The following is a 21,973-nucleotide window of genomic DNA, read 5'->3' on the forward strand; positions in this document are numbered from 1 at the left end:
CTAGTATCTCTTGAAGGCCCTGATATTCCATATAATATAATTATATATTCTAATTATGTATAAGGATATAATATAAAGATATAATATAAAAATATGGGACAGTTTGGTAGTTTTAGTAGGCAGTTCAGTTCAGTCACTCAGTCATGTCCGACTCTTTGTGACCCCATGAACTGCAGCATGCCAGGCCTCCCTGTCCATCAAAAACTCCCAGAGTTTACTCAAACTCATGTCAATCAAGTCAGTGATGCCTTCCAACCATCTCATCCTGTGTCATCCCCTTCTCCTCCTGCCCTCAATGTTTCCCAGCATCAGGGTCCTTTCCAGTGAGTCAGCTCTTCGCATGAGGTGGCCAAAGTATTGGAGTTTCAGCTTCAACATCAGTCCTTCCAGTGAACACCCAGGACTGATCTCCTTTAAGATGGACTGGTTGGATCTCCTTGCAGTCCAAGGGACTCTCAAGAGTCTTCTCCAACACCACAGTTCAAAAGCATCAATTCTTTGGTGCTCAGCTTTCTTTATAGTCCAACTCTCACATCCATACATGACCACTGGAAAATCCATAGCCTTGACTAGATGGACCTTTGTTGGCAAAGTAATGTCTCTGCTTTTTAATATGCTGTCTAAGGTTGGTCATAACTTTCCTTCCAAGGAGTAAGTGTCTTTTAATTTCATGGCTGCAATCACCATCTGCAGTGATTTTGGAGCCCCTCAAAATAAAGTCAGCCACTGTTTCCACTGTTTCCCCATCTATTTGCCATGAAGTGATGGGACCGGATGCCATGATCTTAGTGTTCTGAATGGTGAGCTTTAAGCCAACTTTTTCACTCTCCTCTTTCACTTTTATCAAGAGGCTTTTTAGTTCGTCTTCACTTTCTGCCATAAGGGTGGTGTCATCTGCATATCTGAGGTTATTGATATTTCTCCCAGAAATCTTGATTCCAGCTTGTGCTTCATCCAGCCCAGCATTTCTCATGATGTACTCTGCATATAAGTTAAATAAGCAGTGTGACAATATACAGCCTTGACGTACTCCTTTTCCTCTTTGGAACCAGTCTGTTGTCCCATGTCCAGTTCTACCTGTTGCTTCCTGACCTGCGTACAGGTTTCTCAAGAGACAGGTCAGATGGTCTGGTATTCCCATCTCTTTCAGAATTTTTCACAGTTTACTGTGATCCACACAGTCAAAGGCTTTGGCACAGACAATTAAGCAGAAATATATGTTTTTCTGGTACTCTCTTGCTTTTTTGAATGTCCAGTGGATGTTGCCAATTTGATCTCTGGTCCTCTGCCTTTTCTAAAACCAGCTTGAACATCTGGAAGTTCACAGTTCACGTATTGCTGAAGCCTGGCTTGGAGAATTTTGAGCATTACTTTACTAGCGTGTGAGATGAGTGTGATTGTGCAGTAGTTTGAGCATTTTTTGGGATTACCTTTCTTTGGGACTGGAATGAAAACTGACCTTTTCCAGTCCTGTGGCCACTGCTGAGTTTTCCAAATTTGCTGACATATTGAGTGCAGCACTTTCTTTTAGGATTTGAAATAGCTCAACTGGAATTCCATTACCAGGGAGTTTAGTAAAAAGTCGTGAATTTAAGTCATGTACACTTTGATGTCTGGAACATCCTTATGGTACTGCAGAGTACAATAACTGTCCATAAAAGTAACCCCTGTTTCCTGTTTATTAAATAAAGATTTTCATCAAAAGTAGTTAAGAAAAGTTTATTTAAGCACTAAAATTTACCTGGGTGAGGTTTAATTGGATCAATGAGCTACCATAAGAATCATGTCAGTAGGGTGGTAACCAGATTATCACAGATGGAAAGATTCTCTCTCAACTGGGAAATTAGGAATTTTTTTTTCTATTGAGGGTCATTAACTAAAGCATTTTTAGCAACTTGTCTTTTTTTCCTCTTCTTAAATATGCCACATTCAATCACTTATTTTGAAAAAATTAAAAACTGGGAACTTGTGTAAAGAATAAAGTTCATCTCCATCTTAAGACTAGTTATTATCAGGAAGGGGAAAAGAGAATAATTGAAAAAGGATAATTTGATATTTATTTATCACTATATATCCAGTGCTTTGCAGTTTATGCTATTTATAAATTTTCTATATAGTTTTCACATCCATAATCTAGTTCCTCAGAACAATCCTATGGGGTAAGGAGATGATCATTAAACTCATTTTATGGATGAAATGGAGGCACAAAACGGTTAAGTGATTTACTGAAGTTCACTGAGCTAAGTACATAGCATGTGTCTGAGCTTGGACTCAAACCCCACCTTTTTGAAGCAGGAAATGAGGAGAAAGGAACCGGAAGAGAAAATATCTGTAGTTTTTGAGGTGTTGACAGTGTCGTTTTACTCTCATTCCACACTCTCACCTCCTCATGTTTCAAATGTGGATGAGCTCATTGTTCATGGTATCTTTACCACTCTGCAGACTCCATGTCAATGGAAATCTAATACCATGGAAATCATTTTCTGAGCAACAAAGATAGTGACTAAAGCAGTGTAAGCGTCCCTGGTGGCTCAGATGGTAAAGAGTCTGCCTGCAATGCGGGAGAACCGGGTTTGATCCCTGGGTTGGGAAGAAGATCCTTTGGAGAAGGAAATGGCAACCCACTCCAGTACTGTTGCCTGGAAAATTCCATGGACAGAGGAGCCTGGTAGGCTACAGTCTATGGGGTCACAAAAGCAGTGTCACCCTAACTGCTCTCTACCCTTAATCTAGTCAGTGAAAGATTTTCTTCCTCTCACCCCCATTAAAAAATAAATCCAACAAGAAATAGCTAGACTAAATTAGCTCCTGGGTAGAATCATTGCAATTGGCATTGTTAGAAATATTAAGACTATTATTGACTGTCATTATCTAATCTATTTATATCTAAATGTCTCTTCAGTCTGGTGGTATTTAAATTTGTCAGTTTCCAAAATCTGCCTAATTCCCTACAGACTTCACACAAAGACACACTATAACAGGATATTTCCACGGTCTATCTATCCTTTCTGTCAAGATGTGAATGGTCTTTAAGGACCTGCATGCTGCAATGAGCCAGAAATCTCTTCAGATCTTTTTCCCTTTGTTCTTTCTACCCTGTACCAAAAGAAGAAAAGACCTACGTTTTATGGCTTTGTAAATTCATTTAAATTAGCTTCAGCAGGAGTGAATAATTTATTATAGCAGTAAAAGGAAGAAAATATGTAGTTGCCTTTCTTAACCAGAGTAATTCATAATTTCAAAGAATAGCCCTACTTGTAGAGAAATTATGCATACAGCATAGAGATGGTTTTGTTCCTAGAAGTAAAGCATTTGTTTTTTTGGGGGTAAAAGCCAATTAAACCTGAAGAAACAATATGGAGAATGAATTTATAATATCTTTGCTTTTATAATAAGTGTAGCAGGTTCATGTTTGTTGATGTCTGGGGATATCAACTTTGAATTATTATATTAAAAATTTCTTACCCTTGGAAGGAAATAATGTGACATTTTGGAAATTCTTCATGTAGTGTACATAATGCATTTAAATTATTTAAATAACTAAATTTGAGAGTGAAAATATAGGGAATATCTGCTTATTTAAAGAGTATCTTTAGTTGTGTTAATAATACACATGATATTCAAGAACCATATTTATTGAGGTATAATTGACATATTCTATTAGCTTCAGATATGCAACATAATGATATGATACTTGTATATATTGCAAAATGATCATCACAATAAATCTAGTTAATATCTGTCACTGTACATAGTTCCAATTTTTTTCTTGTGATGAAAAACTTAAGATTTACTCTCTTAGTAACATTCAAATATGCAATACAGTGTAGTTAACTATAATCATGCTGTACATTACATCCCCATGACATTTCTGTTATAACTAGAAGTCTGTATTTAAACCCCTTCAAGCATTTCAACCCCTCCACCCCTCACCTCAGGCAACCACCAATCTGTTCTCTGTGTCTATGAGTTTGTTTTGTTGTTGTTGTTTAACATTCTCTTTTTTAAAAAAATAAATATTCCGTCAACCAGTGACCATGGATTCATCCTTAGGTGAAAATGACTACACTAGAATTACCAATACATAAGAGGCCAGAAGGGCTTCCCTGGTGGCTCAGTGATAAAGAATTTGCCTGCCAGTGCATGAGACACAGGTTTGATCCCTGGGTTGGAAAGATCCCCTGGAGGAGGGCATGGCAACCCACTCCAGTATTTTTGCCTGGGAAACCCCTGAACAGAGGAGCATGGAGGGCTACAGTCCATGGGGTTGCAAAAGAATCAGACACGACTTAGCAACTAAACAACAAGAGGTCAGAGAAATATTTCACATAGATCAGAGTCAATGTTTTAATATTATGCTATGTGGCTTCACAGATGAAAGATAAATATGTAACCTGAGAATTTATTCCATTTTCTAGAAAACTACTATATATAATTTTGGTACACAGTACCCCCCCCAAATCAAATAAACTTGAATGAGATATTCATCTAATGTAATTGAAACTTTCTAATTGAAAATAAAAATTTCTAGGGAATGGTATAATAGATGTGTGTTGCTTGATTTAGATCTTGGAATTTAGGACTGGAATAATGTAATATTTTCTTGGATTTTCTCTTGCAGATGACTTGTTTAAAGTTCACAAGCTTAAGCCAAATCTGAAGTGGCGACAGGCTTTTGACAGCTACTTAAAAACTCTGCCTCCATACTACTTATTAGTATGTATTTCTGTACATATATATATGTATTAACTCTATCCATGATGATTCCTGTCACAAAAAAATGTCAATGAATCAAAAACTTCACCCCTGAAATAAGATTTTCTTTAATTTATAAATTTGAGTCGCCATTGTCTTTTCAAATTATGCCTAAGAGCTTGGAGATGTCATGGCGGCACAAAAGAGAACTGCTTATTTTATTTCCTTTAACTGCCATGGTTATCATTATAAAACACATCTACATTTCTCTTATAAAAAATAAACTTATGATATTATAATTTTGGAATTTAAGAAAAATATAACTGGATTCATGTATTATATTAACCTCCCTTTTTAACTCTAGAAATTCGAAGTATGGGGTTTTCCTCTGGAAAAAAAAAACAAAACCTGACGACATTATATTTACTTATTGCTTGGTAAATGTGTCCTAAGCACGGCATGAAATAGAGGCACTCATTGAGGGGAATCCCAAAAAAGTAAAAAATGACTTGGTGTCATTTGGATTTTTACAATTTGAGAAAAATATTCATAATTATTTTGAACTGGTCGTATAATCTAAATCAAGATTATCAAAATCATTTCAAGAGGTGGATGTCGTCAACTTTAAGCCAAGTTTCTAGAGGTGAAAAGGCAGAATCTCAAGTGGTACCATTTGTGTCACTGGGAGGAGAAATTGGGGTGTGTTAGTATTTACCATGGCAGGAATGGGGTACACAATTAAATGTAATGTGAAATGATTTTATGACTTGGAAATTAAGACTGAAAGCAATTTGCCTGTTTGAATTTGCTGTTACTTGCTCTTCTTATCCCACTCTCTCCTGATTTTTTTACTTTCTGCTCCTTACTTCTCTGCTGTTTTCATTGCCACTTTTTAATGTTCCATGTTTGGTTTTATGTGCAGCACCTTGACTTCTAAGAAATGAATCATGTCCCTTTGCCCCTTATAACTGAACTTTGAGTATTTTAAGATTTATTCTATTCTTACTGTTGTGTATTTTGTTTCCTTATAGCCATTAAAGAAAGCACTAAGGATGATGGGAGCTCCAAATCTGATATCAGATAATTTAGATTGTGGACTTAGTTACAGTGTTATCTCTTACCTTAAAAAACTCAGCCAACAGGTAGTATTGGTAAAAACAAACAAACAAAAATCCTTTGCCCTCAGAAGTGCATTTCCTTATTCTTTAGTGTAATTGTAATTTTCAAATTAAATGTGTATATATTTCTACACTTTATGAATTAGTAGTAATGTGATTCTCTATGGCTTCTGGCTTCACCATTAAACTGCAGTTAAGGGTCTGTCAGTATCATCGGATGCTGTGCCGTTTCTCCTTTTGCTTGCCAGTTTGTTCTACCCCAAGCTGGTTGATACTTTGTGGCCTAAGAGGGGCAGAGGCTTAATAGAATTATCTCATGGGTCACATTTTGTCTATCCTCAACCTAGTTTCTCCTCAAATCACATTGGGCTAGAGCATCCCCCGTTTTAGGTCAGCACACTGAGGCATGGTGTGATTAAATGACTTGCCTGAAATTCGTTTTTAGGCAATAAATATCAGCATGCTTTTTCTTGGAGAGGGGGAGATGAGACCAGTGTACCTCACACTGGAGGGTGGCAGGCCCTCCCTCTGTTCCTTTATACCCCCACCTCATTTACCATTATTCACCTTGTCCCTTGCCTGCCCCTCTCTATTAGTACCTCATCCTCCACTCACCCCTACTTATCATACTTCTCACCTCTACTTAGCCCATTCTTGCAAGGTGAAAATGCTTGATAACTACTGAGTTAGAGCTTTACTGCCATACAAATGTGTTATGTTATATGACAAATTAATGCAGCAGCTTCACTTTCTTCTTAATGCACAAATGTATTCCCAGGTAGGGACTAGTAGTAGCATTTGCAGTGACAATAATACTTCCAGTTGGATATGTTTCAAAGCTGGGCCTTTAGAAAACAGAGAGTAGTAAGTAAATAAGTGTCAGATTTCTGACACCAAAGAACATAGATGACTCTGCAATTTGGGATGCTGACACACCTTGCTAGGAACTGGCAAAGACTTAAGTATAGTCTGGAGTTTACCAGCTCCTACCAGTCCAGTGTGCTTATATATGCAAAGAGAGTAAAGTAAACCCAGATTTCTCATCTACCAAGCGTCCCCTTAACTCCATTCCTCTCTGCTAGTAGATTTTTGTTGCTGGTGTTAATGTTTTGTTTTGGTTATTTATTGACTGATCTCTTGATTTATATTTTTTTATTTGATGTCTGCCTTAGGCCTTTAAGGCTGTGTCAGCAAGGTATGGCCAGAAGGAAGAATAGTGCACAGACTTGAAACTCATGCAAGTTCTGGGACCTTCTGGGACACATTGCTTATATAGTTTTATAAATGGGCTCTTAGGACCCTTTGTGGAAACAGACTCTTCATTTGCTCTTATCCCCTATTTCATGACTAAATTTTTAAAAAGATAATAAATATACCTCATTCTAATAATGAAAGAAAATTAATGAATATCTCTGACCAAACCACAAGAAATTCAAAATTAATTTGGGCTTACAAGACATTGGTGGAATTCTACCTTTTAGAAAAAAAAAGATCATTACTAATTTATACTAGCTCTAATTACTAATTTACTTACTAATTTAATAATCCTATGTCACCAGTGTTCTTTGAACCATCTCAGATGTATGTAAATCAGAAAATATGCCCAATATACTGCTAGAATACACTCTCAAGCAATATTTATCAATATGATATAATAGTATCTATTAAGAGGATTTTTTGTTGTGAATTGTAAACTTTGAGTACTATTACAAATTACTTACTTGGTAGTATTTGTTAAATTAAGTATCACATTTTTGTGAGTGGTCTGACATTAGAAATAAACACTATAAGTTTTTTCAGATACAATGCCAATCTATGCAATCTGAATTTCAGCACTAGTGCAATTTTATAAATGCAGAGTTTTACCTTTTATAACTGGGTTCAAAATGAGTATGTTGACTTAGACTAGATTTTACAGTAACAAAATTTGATTTTAAATATCTATGAATGTAATTCTTACCCATGGTTTTCATTCTTTCCATGATTCAGTCATAATTTTGACACTAAAGAAGAGGGAAAAAATGCATTATTGGTCTTTCTAGCCCCCTCTGTTCTGTTCTTTGTGGTAGTACAGAGAAGCACAGGAAAATGTTTAATTATCTGTTTTTCTGTGATTTGTAATTTAAATTTGTTCAGTGGGGTTCTTAAAGTATCATCTTTCTTAAGTAATAAAAACAACAGTGATAATATAGCTCTTTTTATAACATACTATGTACTTTCATTTTAGACCAAACTAGAGTCAGAACGAATATTAGCATCAGTGGGGAAGAAACCTCCCCAGGAAATTGGAATCAAAGTGAAAAATCATTCTGGTGGTGGTGTTTCCTTGACTCACAACAAAAACTTTAGAAAACTATTGAAAGAAATCATTGGGGATACTGCACCAAGACTGACAGAATTGAACACCAAAGAATTTGCCGGCTTCCAAGTAGGGCTCTTAAACAAGGTAAATTGTGACATAAATAGCTTGTTGGGGGTGGTGGGGAAAGATAAGGTCTGTGAAAGACAAAGGGGAGAAGGAATGGGAATGAAAAAGGAGAGGTTTCAGATCCCTTGCAGAACATTTGGTCCTATCCAAAATATCCATAAGACATGTGGTCCACACAAAAAGGCCCTTGAAGTCTGGTCCGATCATATTTGGTTCATGACCAGTGGACAGAACCAAGTATCAAGGACTTCTTGGTATGTACTACATGTCTTATGAACATTTTGGACAGCACCAAGTATGACCAAATATCAAGGATCTTTGGGGTGGACCAAATGTCTGCTAAACTTCAGATCACACTGCTGAACTAACATTTGTGAGAGAATGGGGGAAAGAAGGAGGAATGGGTATGAAGAGCTTCAGGCATCAGTATAGCTTGTAGAAAGTCTTGGCCAGCCCAACAGGAAACCCTGGCACCACAAGATCCCATAGAGGAGGTCCACATTGACAGAGCTGGCCAGGCCTGAACATCCCCCATCATTCTCAGTCACTGGCTGGGGGCAGCCTGGAAAGAGCATGGCCTCTGTTCCAGCGCTGCCCCAGATCCTGAAGGTACTGTGGCTGGAGGTGCTCAGATCACTGTACCCCTTGTGGATCAGCCATTGCTTCCTGGACGGACATCCCATCAGCTCCTCTCCGTGGCTGCCAGGGGACGGAATCTAGATTGTGAATAGTGGGCCTGCAAGGCTGCCACAGGCACAGATCTCAAGATCTGATGTTTTAAATGGTATACTTGAAAAAAGATATACACAGTGGCTTTAAAGCTATGTGGATGTAGTAGAATTCAGAACAGGGCCAGCAAAGGCGAATTTTCCACTGCAAAATTGTACTGAAGTCAGTTGTAATGAATATCCCTCTCTTTGCTAAGATTTTAAGAGGATTAGGAATTACATTTCTATATTAAAAGCCTCAGGAGTAACTGAAATTGTTTCATTTCAAATAGGATTTGAAACCTCAGACATATAGAAATGCTTATGATATTCCACGTAGAGATCTTTTAGACCAGTTAACCAGAATGCGATCCAATCTGCTGAAAACACACAAGTTTATTGTTGGACAAGATGAAGGTAAGTGAACAAAGAAGTACTTTTTGTTGATAAAATGTCAAGTCTGACTAACATGAAGGTGTTTATTGCATAAAGCGTATGTTATTTTGTAATACTTTAATATTTATAATACCTATTTTCTCTAAATCCCTTCATCTACTAGCACAAGTTTATTGTTCTTGGGTTTAAGGGGAAGTGGGCATTAATTGGCATGTATATTACACTACACATGCTTTAGCTCTTGTAAGTCTCCAAACAACCCTGTGAGATAGATACTGTTTTTATGCCCATTTTTATGGACATTGGAACTCAGAATGAGCGTTTCAATAGCTTCCCCAGTTCTAGTGAGCTGGAAAGCAGCAGAAACTAGGTCTATCAGAATTTGGAAATTGTATACCCTGACACTGTACCACCTAGCCTGCTCTGATAAACTCAATCCAGATTCCTCATTTACAGGAAAAGAATGAACCTGATATTGTCGAGGATAATTGATGATGATGTACAATTCCCCTTGACTCCATTTTGTTCATTTTAAACAGTGTCATTTGTCCATTAAAATGAGCAAATCTTAGCCTGGCCAACCTCCTGAAATTATATGTCAGTATTTTTTTTGAGGGGGTAGGATCTTTTTTAGGAAGAAAGCCTGTAGATCTAATCAAGTTTTCTAAAAGGGTACGGCCCACTAACCAAGATTCTCTAGATGATAAGAGAAAGCCAGAGAGCCTAGGCTCTTCGAAACACAAAATATTTGGTTTTGAGTTGGGATGTGGTATAGGGAATGTCAGCCCATTCTCAAACCTGTGACGAAGAGTGAGGGAGTTGTTCTTGGTCTAGGGATTTGAGCTTGGAGGCCGTGGTGATGATAGACTGAGTGATGAATGGGATGAAGAGAGATGATTTTAGATCCTAGAAGGCTAGATTCAAGATTTTAGCCTATCGGTTGCTGAGATACACAATGCTAAACCAGGCTATGATCATGTCTTCTCAGAAGGACCACACACACTTCAACTATAGAACATGTGTAGAGCATCTATTTGTCTTCTGGTGATTTTGCAGATTCTCTTCATAGTGTTCCAGTTGCACAAATGGGTAACTATCAAGAATATCTAAAGACATTGGCTTCTCCACTTCGAGAGATTGATCCAGATCAACCAAAAAGACTACATACTTTTGGCAATCCATTTAAACAAGATAAGAAGGTGGGATACCCAGTTCTATGTCTGTGTAAATCATGATATTCTTGAAATAACTCCTTCCTTTTTGGCAAGGTGTATATAAGTCAGAGGTCTTACTTCTGTTTGTTTAAAAGATAAAATATGTCTCCAGGGCTCTTTGTGAATAGAAAGTGGGAGCCTCCTGATGGAAGAGTATGTTGGTTAAAAAATGGTAGCTGGCATTTACTGCATATCTAGTAGGAGCTGATGTTTTAAATGATAACATTGAATGCACACAACCATTCTGCAGATGAGTATAGCTGTCTGCCCTATAATATGAAGAAATCAGAGCTCATCGTGGTCAAATGATTCATCCTGAGTGACACAGCCAATAGAGCCAAGATTTGAACCTCCATCTTTCCTGCTCCAAAGTCTGTATTTACTCCCAGCTCCACACACTAATTCCTTCAATATTGAGATCACCATTTATTTCCTTTTGTGCTCTATCTAGACAGTTATTAAGTGTTTTTCTTGAAATATGAAGTACTAAGTGATGTTGCTTTATTGGCTTGTCCTACAAGGGATATAAACATGAGATGTGTGTGCACACGCATATGTGTGTGTGTGTGTGTGTATCTCTGTGTGTATATGTGAGAGAGATGCTGACTTGATGATATAAGTGTGAAGACAAATGAGAATTGTATCTGCAATCATGGAAGAAACCATTGTTACAAAGGTGCAGAGCATGCAATAATGTCTTCTGTAACAAAACTGGACCAAAAGTATTCTACTTTACTTGAATCCTCAGTTAACTAGAGTTCTTCTTAATCTTCTGTGTCTTGGTTTTTGTCATTGGTAGCACTGGAGAGAACTATGACATCTAACTAATAGAGCTCTGTGGAGAATTGAGTTAGTACCTGTACATCATTTAGAACATTACCTGACATGTGGTACATGCTCAGTGAATATGTTTTCCTCTTTCTGTACTGTTTTGCTTTGGGAAATGCTTTGGAAAAGTCGTTTATCATGGTTTTATTCAAATAATGGGAGTGCATCTTCCTGGGTTATCCTTGGATGAGAACAGCTTTTAGTTAACCTTCTATACTGCTGTCTCTCATCTTTTATTCCCAGGGGTGAAAAGCCCCCTCCTTCATTTGTGTCCAACACCAAGGTGAATATATATGAATCTCTGTGAGGTTGCTACTGGGGGAATGACATTTTCCATCTACCTATCTGTCACCATTTACATGCAGCATTCTGTATAGTGATTATCAGTATTTCTTAAGGATGCATTTAAATCACACAAAAGGGAATGATTTCCTTACCAAGGTTTGATGCAAAATGGTTTGTAGCTTCTTCAGAAGGGTGACTGTGGGTTAATTTCCATTTTGGTTGATGAGAGTTTCTTATTCCCCAGGCTTTCAGGTTAATCATGATTGTGTTATGTTTGACCGTAAAACAAGTTTCCTCCTTGTTCCACTTAGACTGGATTAAAATTGAGTAGTGTTTTCTGAAAAGTCTGTGTGAGGCATGGCAAATCTTTGGCCCATGATTAAGATCTGTATTGTTGACATAATACATGATCATATATGCATGTGAAGAGTGTGTGCAATGTTCTCTTTAATGGAATATGTTCATTGATGTTTTCTAGGGAATGATGATCGATGAAGCAGATGAGTTTGTAGCAGGGCCGCAAAACAAAGTGAAACGTCCTGGAGAACTCAACAGTCCTTTGTCATCCAAGAGAAGGCGGAGTATGTCCCTGCTGTTGAGGAAACCACAAACACCACCTACTGTAACTAACCATGTGGGCGGAAAGGGACCACCCTCAGCCTCGTGGTTCCCATCTTATTCAAACCTCATAAAACCCACCCTTGTATATACAGGTATAGAGTAGTGGTTGTGATTTCCTTATGGCCCCTAGAGGACTAAGACACTAAACAATTTTCTTTTATATTAATTTCTTTTGTATTCAGTTTTTTGTTCATTAAGTAAGCCATTATTAATCATCCATGTGGTAGGTACAAAGCACCCTGTGAGATGAGAGACCTTGTTTCAAGGATCTCCATCTATACGAGGGGTGGAAGATCCCTACTTACATAGTAGTTAACACAAGATGGAGAAATGTTGGAAGATGTGCCTGTTGACTTGTCAAGTCAAGGCTGAAGGAGGTGCAACAATTTGGAGTTGCTGCAGAAGTCAGTAGGAGCAAATGGGCTCAGCAAAGGCTGGGTCTGCACTGGGTCAGTAAAGGCTGGTGCTGTCTGTGCTCATCTCCTCTCCTCACTCCAGCCCAGCGCAGTCTGGCCCAGCTTCCTCCACTCCACTGGATGGTGCCAAGTATAAATCCCACATCCTACCGTGACTCTCCATTCCTCTGATCTATGCTGCCATCATGTTACCATGATACTCCAATAGCTTTTTATTTTTCTACCTTCCAACCTCATCTAACTCATCTTGTGACCTACAGCCAGAGTGATCATATCAACACAGAAATCAGATCACACCACATCCATGCTGAAAACACCTCATTACCTTTCCTGGCACTCAGAGTACAATCTGAGCTCCTGACAAGCTCTGCACGACCTAGGCCCACCATACTCTCCTAACACGTGTCCTCGGCATGGGCACAGGCCGGCTCTCTCTCCTCCTCCAGCCTCTGCCCAAAAGACACCTGCTCAGAAGGATCTGCCTGACCTCGTGATCCACTGGGACTCCCCCTCCTGCTCTCTGTCCCCTCCCTGTGTACATCTCCCTGAACACGAATTTGAACTGTAATTATTTATTATTTTGTTGAATCATAGCACACTTCCTGCCTGGCCTCCCCATGAGCATGGACATTCCATAAGAGTGGGGATTGTTTCTCTATGTGCTGTTGGAGGCCTCCCCCAGCTCCTGGCACAGTGCCCAGCACAGAGGACGATGAGTCAATGGAGGAGAGGTGTCAGACCTGGAGTAAAAAGAAATTCACTTTTCTGAGAGAGAAAAAATGGATGAGGAGAATCATGTATTGGCAGAGAATTGGGGTCATGGGGGACATATAGAGCCTTCAGATCTAGTGGTCACCACCTCTGTTTCCTCAGAAGTTTTAAGGAAGAGAGGAGGGAGTTTGAGGGGGGCACACACAGTCTGGTGTCAAACTCAGTAGAGCAGGGCATTTCATAGGTAAATGACAGAAATCATGACATCAAGTGAGACTTGCTGCTTTTCAGCTTGTAAAGCACAAGCTGCAGCTAAGCCCTCAGTGCCAGGGATCTAAGACTGTTTATTAGTTGTTCTGTATTGTTTCCATATGTATTCTTGGTGCCATGGAGATTACCTTCCTGAGCTCAATTTGAGGGGTCTTGAGCTACATCTGGTACATCCTCTTGCTTTATGAAACCATTTCCTCAAAACTGAGGAGCACCATGATATCCCTTTGGGGTTACTATAACACACCTACCCCATAGATCAACTTATCATTTTGGTTTCCAGGTGTTACTGTCACTCACGATGTTCATGAGGAGAAGATGGAAAATGGTCAAATCTCACCTGATGGTTTCTTGTCAAAATCTGCTTCACAAGAGCTTATGAATATGGCAGGAGATGGTATCCCGCCCGACCAAGTGGATTCTCTATCTGATGATTTCACTAGTCTCAGGGAAGATGGCCCGATTCACAAACCTGGGTGTAATGCACTTATAGGAGAAACCAAGAACTGCAGCGTCTCTGTGGATGATCAAGAAGTCTCAGTAACATCTGCTTTGGAAATTGTGCCAAGTACATTGCAGATAACTCCTGCTATGGCACAAGGAATCAATGCTGATATAAAACACCAGTTAATGAAGGAAGTTCGAAAATTTGGACGAAGTAAGTAGTAGAAGAACATCTATCAGTAATATAATGGGGAGATCCCTTTCATTTTAAGATTCAAAATAGATTCAGGGTAACTCTTAAGGTGCATTTTTGGGAAATATTGGACTTTCACATAATTGAAAATGATTCCTCTTGCTTTACCTAAACAACTCAATACACCTTTCTGAAGTTTTCCCCCCTTACTTACTGTAATAATCTCCTTTTGCTGCTGTAACAAGTTATCACAAACTTTGTAGCTCAAAACTGATTTATCTTAGAGTTGTGGAAGTCAGATTTGAAATTCTTTTCATTGGGCTAACATGAAGGTGTTGGCAGGCTAGCATTCCTTCTGGATGCTCAGGGGGCGTCTGTTTCCTTACCTCTTCCAGCTTCCACAGGCTGCCTGTGTTCCTTGACTCATGGCCCCTTCCTCCATCTTAAACCAGCAATGTAGCCCCTTCTTAAGCCAGCAGTGTAGCCAAGCAAGGTAGCTTCTCTCTAACCTCTGCCCCCACCCTTACATCTTTTCTCCCTGACCAGCTCTACTGCCTCCCTTTCTTAAGGATATTTGTGATTATATTGGGCCTCCATGTATAAACCTGGATAATCTCCCCAGCTCCAGATCCATAACTTAATCCCATCTGCAAAGTAAAGTCTCTTTTGCAAGATAAGGTAATATGTTCACAGTTTCTGAGAATTAGGACATGGACAACTTGGGGCGTGGGGCATCATTCAGCTGACCACATTTGATTAGTGTTTACAGGTTTCCCTAGCAGATACGTGCAGATGTCTTGATGATTGCTGAGGATGTGTAAATATTGAATTTTATTTTTCATCCATATTGTTAACAATAATAATATTTTTAATATCTTCAGAGTATGAAAGAATTTTCACTTTGCTTGAAGGAGTACAAGGACCTCTTGCAGTCAAGAAACAATTTGTTGAATTTACCATCAAGGAAGCTGCAAGGTGGGTGTGAAGAGGAACTCTTCATTGTGTTTTTTATTTAGTTATTTTTGGTTATGCTGAGTGTTCTTTCTGTGCTCAGGCTTTCTCTAGTTGCGGTGCACAGGCTTGTCATTTCAGTGGCTTCTCTTGTTGCAGAGCACGGGCTCTAGGGTGTGCAGGCTTCAGTAGCTGTGGCGTCTGGGTTCAGTAGTTGCAGCTCCTGGGCTCTAGAGCACAGGCTCATAGTTTTGGTGCATGGGCTTAGTTGCCCGAGGCATGTGGGATCTTAATTCTTGGACCAGGAATCAAACCTGTATCCCCAGCATTGCAGAGCAGATTCCACTAGACAACCAGGGAAGTCACTTGTGTGTTTTTGTAAGCATAAGGACCCAATGTAAGACAGACAGAGGGGTTGATCCTGCCTTTCTTTTGTAAGCCCTGGCCTTCGTGCATAGTTACAGCTATCTCCAGAGGCATTTAGATTGCTATTGTCTGAGTCCAACTCATTCACCCAAGTCTATGGGAACTTTCTGAACTCTTCACAGTCTTAGGTGGGCTTGGGCTCTCAGTTGGTACTCTTGGTATTAGCTAAGCCCCATCTTTACATGAAGATACATTTTCTATTTCCCATGTAGATTGTCAGTTCCACCTGGTACCCCACACAGTGCTTTAGGACCTTTTGGTTAATAAAATTCCTCTTTCTTTTTTAGGTTCAAAAGACGAGTCTTAATTCAGTACCTTGAGAAGGTACTAGAAAAAATAGAATCCTATCACCTTCTCAACAATGTTAATCACATCAACAGCAGATCATGATGTTACTGCAGAGACCAAGAAGGAAAAAAGAACAAGTTCTCTGTGTTGTAGGACAGAGCGGGATATTGTTGAACATCCTAGGATGTTTTAGTCAAGGGAACTGGCTTCCAGAGGTTAAGAAAAAGCAACGACACTTTTCATTTTCTGATTCTCTGGCAGTAAAAGCTGGCTTTGCCCTATATTTTCTTTAAAAGTACTAACTGGTTGTTTTATTGTTACTTTTCCCAAGTGAGGAAGGTGATATGATTAATCCAGCAGGTTAAGTTCAGTGAACACACACAAGTGATAAGGGTTCACTCTTGAGCTTGGTCATCCTGGGCACGTCCAGAGTGACTAGGGGCCACCTGCAGGTGGAGCACTACTTGATGCTCTTACTATGTCATTTAGAAAGAAGAAGGGTTCAGAGTCCAACTGCTAATTGTGTGTGTTCTGAACGAAGTTTTCAACAATTCCTAGTTGTGCCTTTAAAACCATGCAATATTCAGGACAGGTTGGATCAAAGAGTGAGAAAGCTGCTATTTGGATAACTTATTTCTCCATGGGAGGGGGCAGGGAGAGTCACCAAATGATCTACCTCCAACTGTCTTCTATTTTGTCTAGAGACATTACAAAGTACACCTGAGGCCACCTCCACCCCTGACGTTTGTTCTTGCTTGTGACACCAGAAAGGCTTCAGGTGGACTTGTGCATTCTGTGCTTCAGAAGCACTAAAAGAAAAAATAATGTAGATATTTCCTTTAATGTTTATACAAAAGTTTTTATGGAGCAGTATTGTTATGTTTGTATTTGCAGAAATTTAAGTGTACAAAGAGATTTTGACTTTTCATATATAAAATAAATCATTTTATTGATTTTTCACAAGGTCATTGACACTTGAGAAATTTCTAGTTTTGTCTTTCTTGTGATTTGTAACTCTTTTCAGAAAAAAAGTGCCCACTGTAATTAAGATGTTAGCAGAATGATGTAAACTTCAAAATGTCACTCACCGAACTGATACTGGTGAAACTGGTGGAGTGGGGTACTCCAGAAACACTGAAAACACTAGGGGAAATGATTGGAATCACATTTACTGGGACTCTGGAAGATAGAGGTTTACAGCAACCAAGTGAATGTTGAGTCAAAAGAAGACCCATTGAAATGTGATAGGATAATCTGGTAGCATTTTAACTTATTCTTGCTCGATTCCCCTCCCCAGTATAACAGTGGTCTTGAAGATGTCAGCCTGCATTCCAACTGAGGGTTCCTGGCTCAAGAGGGAGAAGAATAGACCTTATTCCCAAGGAATTGTGTTTGTTTAAACCTGTCCAGAGGCCTCCCTGAAGGATTGACTAATGGGATTGATTGCTTTTCTTTTGTCTAACTCTAAACTCTCTTATAAGGACTTCCTTGGTGGTCCAGTGGTTAAGACTGTACTTCCACTGCAAGGAGCACAGGTTTGATTCCTGATGCAGGAACTAAGATCCCTCATGCCATGTGGTGCAGCCAAAAAAGTTTTTTTTTTTTAATTTTAAAAATAAACTCTTAGAGTAGAGAAGCAGCCATGTGAAGGATGTTCCTCAAAAACATTGAAAGGCAAGTGAGGGGCTTCCTTGATGGTCCAGTGGTTAGGAAGCCACAAGCCAATGCAGGGGACAGGGATTCAATCCCTGGTACAGGAAAAGTCCACATGCCACAGAGCAGCTAAACCCATGTGCCACAACTACTGAGCCAGCACTCTAGAGCCCAGGAGCCACAACTACTAAAGCCCGAGTGCCTAGAGCCCATGCTCCTAAAAAATAAAGAAAAAGGCAAGTGAATAAGCTCCTGATGCTTATGGCAAGTAAAGTGTTAGTCGCTCAGTCATGATGGTAGTTGTTGTTCAGTTGCTAAGTCTTGTCCAACTCTTTGCGACCCCATGAACTCCAGCATGCCAGGCTGCTTTGTCCTTCACTATCGCCCAGAGTTTGCTCAAACTCATGTCCACTGAGTTGGTGATGCCATCCAACCATCTCATCCTCTGTCGTCCCCTTCTCTTCCTGCACTCAGTCTTTCCCAGCATCAGGGTCTTTTCCAAGGAGTCAGCTCTTCACATCAGGTGGCCAAAGTATTGGAGTTTCAACTTCAGCATCAGTCCTTCCAAGAATATTCAGGGTTGATTTCCTTTAGGATTGACTGGTTTGATCTCCTTGCAGTCCTAGGGACTCTCTAGAGGTCTTCTCCAGCACCACAATTAGAAAGCATCAGTTCTTGAGCGCTTAGCCTTCTTTATGGTCCAACTCTCACATCCATACATGACTACTGGAAAAACCATAGGTTTGACTATATGGGCCTATGTCAACAAAGTGATGTCTCTGCTTTTCAATATGCTGTCTGAGTTTGTCGTAGCTTTTCTTCGCAGCTGGCACTAGTGGTAAAGAATCTGCCTGCCAGTGCAGGAGATGCAGGAGACACAGGTTCGAGCCCTGGGTTGGGAAGATCCACTGGCATAGGAAATGGTAACCCACTCCAGTATTCTTGCCTGGAAAATTCCATGGACAGAGGAGCCTGGAAGGCTACAATTCATTGGGTCACAAGGAATCGGACATGACTGAGCACACACACATCTTAGATTCCATATACATGAGTTCATGTGATATTTGTTTATCTCTTTCTGACTTACTTCACTCTATGTAATAATCTCAAGGTTCATTCACCTCATTAGCACTGACTCAAATGTGTTCCTTTCTATGGCTAAGTAATATACCATTGTAGATATGTACCACAGCTTCTTTATCCATTCATCTGTTGATGGACATCTAGTTTGCTAACATATCCTAGCTATTGCAAATAGTGCTGAAGTGAACATTGGAGTACATGTGTCTTTTTCAATTATGATTTTCTCAGGGTATATGCCCACTCAGACTCCACTTCTGGTGGAGTCATTGGGTCTTATGGTCGTTTTATTCCTAGATTTTTAAGGAATCTCCACACTGTCCTCCATAGTGGCTGTATCAATTTACATTCCCACCAACAGTGTGAGAGGGTTCCCTTTTCTCCACATCCTCTCCAGCATTTATTGTTTGTAGACTTTTTGATGATAGCCATTCTGACTGGTGTGAGGTGATATCTCATTGTAGTTTTGATTTGCATTTCTTTAATAATGAGTGATATTGAGCATCTTTTCATGTGTTTATTAATCATCTGTATGTCTTCTTTGGAGATATATCTTTTTAGGTCTTCTTCCCACTTTTTGATTGGGTTGTTTGTTTTTCTGGTATTGAGTTATATGAGCTTCTTATATATTTTGGAGACTAACCCTTTGTTGGCTGTTTCATTTGTTTTCACCTTGTTTATAGTTTTCTTTGCCGTGCAAAAGCTCTTAAGTTTAATTAGGTCCCACTTTATTTTTGTTTTTATTTCCATTACTCTGGGAGGTGGGTCATAGAGGTTCTTGCTGTGATTTATGTCATATACTGTTCTGCCTATGTTTTCCTCTAAGAGTTGTATAGTTTATGGTCCTACATTTAGGCCCTTCATCCATTTTGAGTTTATCTTTGTGTATGGTGTTAGGAGGGGTTCTAATTTAATTCTTCCACACATAGCTGTCCAGTTTTCCCAGCACCATTTATTGAAGACACTATCGTTTCTTCATTGTATAGTCTTGCCTCCTTTGTCAAAGATAAGGTGCCCATAGGTGGATGGATTTATCTCTGGGCTTTCTATCTTGCTCCATTGGTCTATATTTCTGTTTTTGTGCCAGTACCATAGTGTCGTTATGACTGTACCTTTGTAGTATAGTCTGAAGTCAGGAAGATTGACTCCTCCAACTCCATTCTTCTTTCTTAAGATTGCTTTGGCTATTCAGGGCCTTTTGTGTTTCCATATGAATTGTGAAATTTTTTATTCTAGTTCTGTGAAAATGCCATTAGTAATTTGATAGGGATTGCATTGAATCTGTGGATTGCTTTTGGTAGTATAGTCATTTTCACAATATTGATTCTTTCAGCCCAGGAAATGGAATATCTCTCCATTTGTTTATGTCATCTTTGATTTCTTTCATCTGTGTCTTAAAGTAGTAAAACAGTTATAGGATAAGATAGTTCTGTAATGATTGCACAGCATTGTGAAGGTACTTTATGCCATTGAGTTGTACATTTTAAAATGGTAAACTTTAGGGAATTTCCTGGCGGCCTAGTGGTTAGAATTCCATGCTTCCACTGCCAGGGGCCTAGGTTCGATCCTTAGTCAAGTAACTAAAATCCTGCAAGTTGCGGCATGACCAAAAAATAAAACTAAAAGAGTGCTGTCACCTCAAGAGAGGTAGGGAGGAAAACTAACAGGCTAAAACCACAAACATGATCTAGAACCCCATAAGGACAGACAAATACATCTCCCTTATTGTTGCCTCTGATCCCGGTGACAAAATATCTGCAGAAACCAAGGCTCCACTTCATGGAGTTAAACATAAACACCTGGTCCAAAAGATAGAGATACTGTGAGTGAATCCGGGGGAAGACAAAGTAATTGCAGACCCAGCTGCTGCTTCATGCTATAAGGTGAATCTGCAGATCAGCAACAAGATGTGGGAGCTGCAAAATGGTGGCTGCTTATCTTCCACCACAGCCTCCGACCTCCCAGAGTCCCTCTGTGGCACCCTCTGACCAAAAATATGCAGGAAGTAGAAGTGTCTGTGATGTGAGTCACCTAACCAAAGTGACACTTTACAACGGGCACCTCTTGTCATCTTGCTACTTATGAACATCTCTTTAAACCATACTTCATCTTTAAATAGAAACAACAAAGTCATGATTCTGCCTAACTGGATACATTTCTCCCACCTACAACCAAGAGAACACTAACACATCTCTGAAAGAGGGCACAAAATCATATATTTTAAGTCTTATTCATTCTTTACCTGATTCACACCCCAGTTTAATATCATGTACCTTAAAAACCGAAAAATAAAATTAAATAATAACACATCTTGTGTCAGAAGATAAGGAGATGAGGGGTGTTAGAAATTATTTGGTTAATGTATATGTGAGTCAATTCATACAATAATAAATGATACTCATAATCATTATAGTCCTTGTTTTTGCATATGGTTATGTGGTTACTTCTACTTTCCATTCCACATTTTCTTACCCTCACAAGTCCTTTCCCTGGTGATTGTCCTTTCCCTGATGAAGTGACCCAACCTCTCACTCTTGAGGTTCATGGCCATTAGCAGTCCTGATGAATTAGGGTGGTGTAGTTTCCATTGACTTTAATCAGTGGACATGAGAGTACTGAGAGGTGCCTTATTGCAGCTCCTGCTGTGAATAGAAGGGGTGATGGTGGGCATCCTTGTCTTGTTTTTAATCTTAAAAAGAATATCCAGTTTTTCACATAGAAATACTGTATGCTATGGATTTCTGATGTGTAACCTTCTTAACAAACGCTTTCAAATTTTTCTTTATGAATAGTTGTTGCATCTCATCCCATGTGCTGTCTGCATTTATTAGGCTAATCGTATGACTTTCCTCTTTTAATCTGCCAATAAAGTGTGATGGTTCAATTGTCTGTAAGCTCCAAATTCACCTTTTCGTCCTGCTCTGAGAAAATGTTTTGGGCCCTTGCCATTTTTTTCCTGTGGCAGTTGTTACTAACGTTGACCACTAGAGGGCGGGAGAGACAATGAAAAGCAAGAGATTCGCTTCCCGGTTCTGGGTTGGGGGCACAGCCAGCTTCTGCAGGGCACCAGGCTTCTCCAGCGCCAGGCTCTGCCCCTCACATGGCTTCTACAGGGCCCGACTGGTGCAGAGGAATGTGGCCAGCACCACTCCATTGCCAGAAGCCTCCTTTAGACCTCCCTCAGGCAGTATTATTTCAGTTGGCCAAAAAGTTCATTTGATTCTTTCTGTAAGCTATGATGGAAAAACC

General features: G+C 39.5%; 1 protein-coding gene across 6 annotated transcripts in view; it reads left to right on the plus strand.

The window, feature by feature from the left end:
* INTS6L (integrator complex subunit 6 like) overlaps positions 1-16,965 on the plus strand; it is a 56,682-nt gene extending 39,717 nt beyond the window's left edge. For 2 of the 6 annotated variants that reach the window (XM_061136034.1, XM_061136035.1), the window contains 9 exons: positions 4,622-4,716; positions 5,727-5,837; positions 8,041-8,259; positions 9,242-9,365; positions 10,401-10,543; positions 12,150-12,384; positions 13,973-14,347; positions 15,208-15,301; positions 15,991-16,965. In XM_061136034.1, coding sequence (XP_060992017.1) covers positions 4,622-4,716; positions 5,727-5,837; positions 8,041-8,259; positions 9,242-9,365; positions 10,401-10,543; positions 12,150-12,384; positions 13,973-14,347; positions 15,208-15,301; positions 15,991-16,093 — 1,499 coding nt within the window. In that variant the 3' untranslated portion in view covers positions 16,094-16,965. Of the gene's footprint in view, positions 1-4,621; positions 4,717-5,726; positions 5,838-8,040; positions 8,260-9,241; positions 9,366-10,400; positions 10,544-12,149; positions 12,385-13,972; positions 14,348-15,207; positions 15,302-15,990 lie in introns of those variants that run through there. The other 4 variants (XM_061136037.1, XM_061136036.1, XM_061136039.1 and 1 more) reach the window with 4 other exon arrangements.
* The last annotated feature ends 5,008 nt before the right edge of the window (positions 16,966-21,973 follow it).

This window comes from Dama dama, chromosome X (assembly GCF_033118175.1).
Source record: "Dama dama isolate Ldn47 chromosome X, ASM3311817v1, whole genome shotgun sequence".
Taxonomy (NCBI): domain Eukaryota; kingdom Metazoa; phylum Chordata; class Mammalia; order Artiodactyla; family Cervidae; genus Dama; species Dama dama.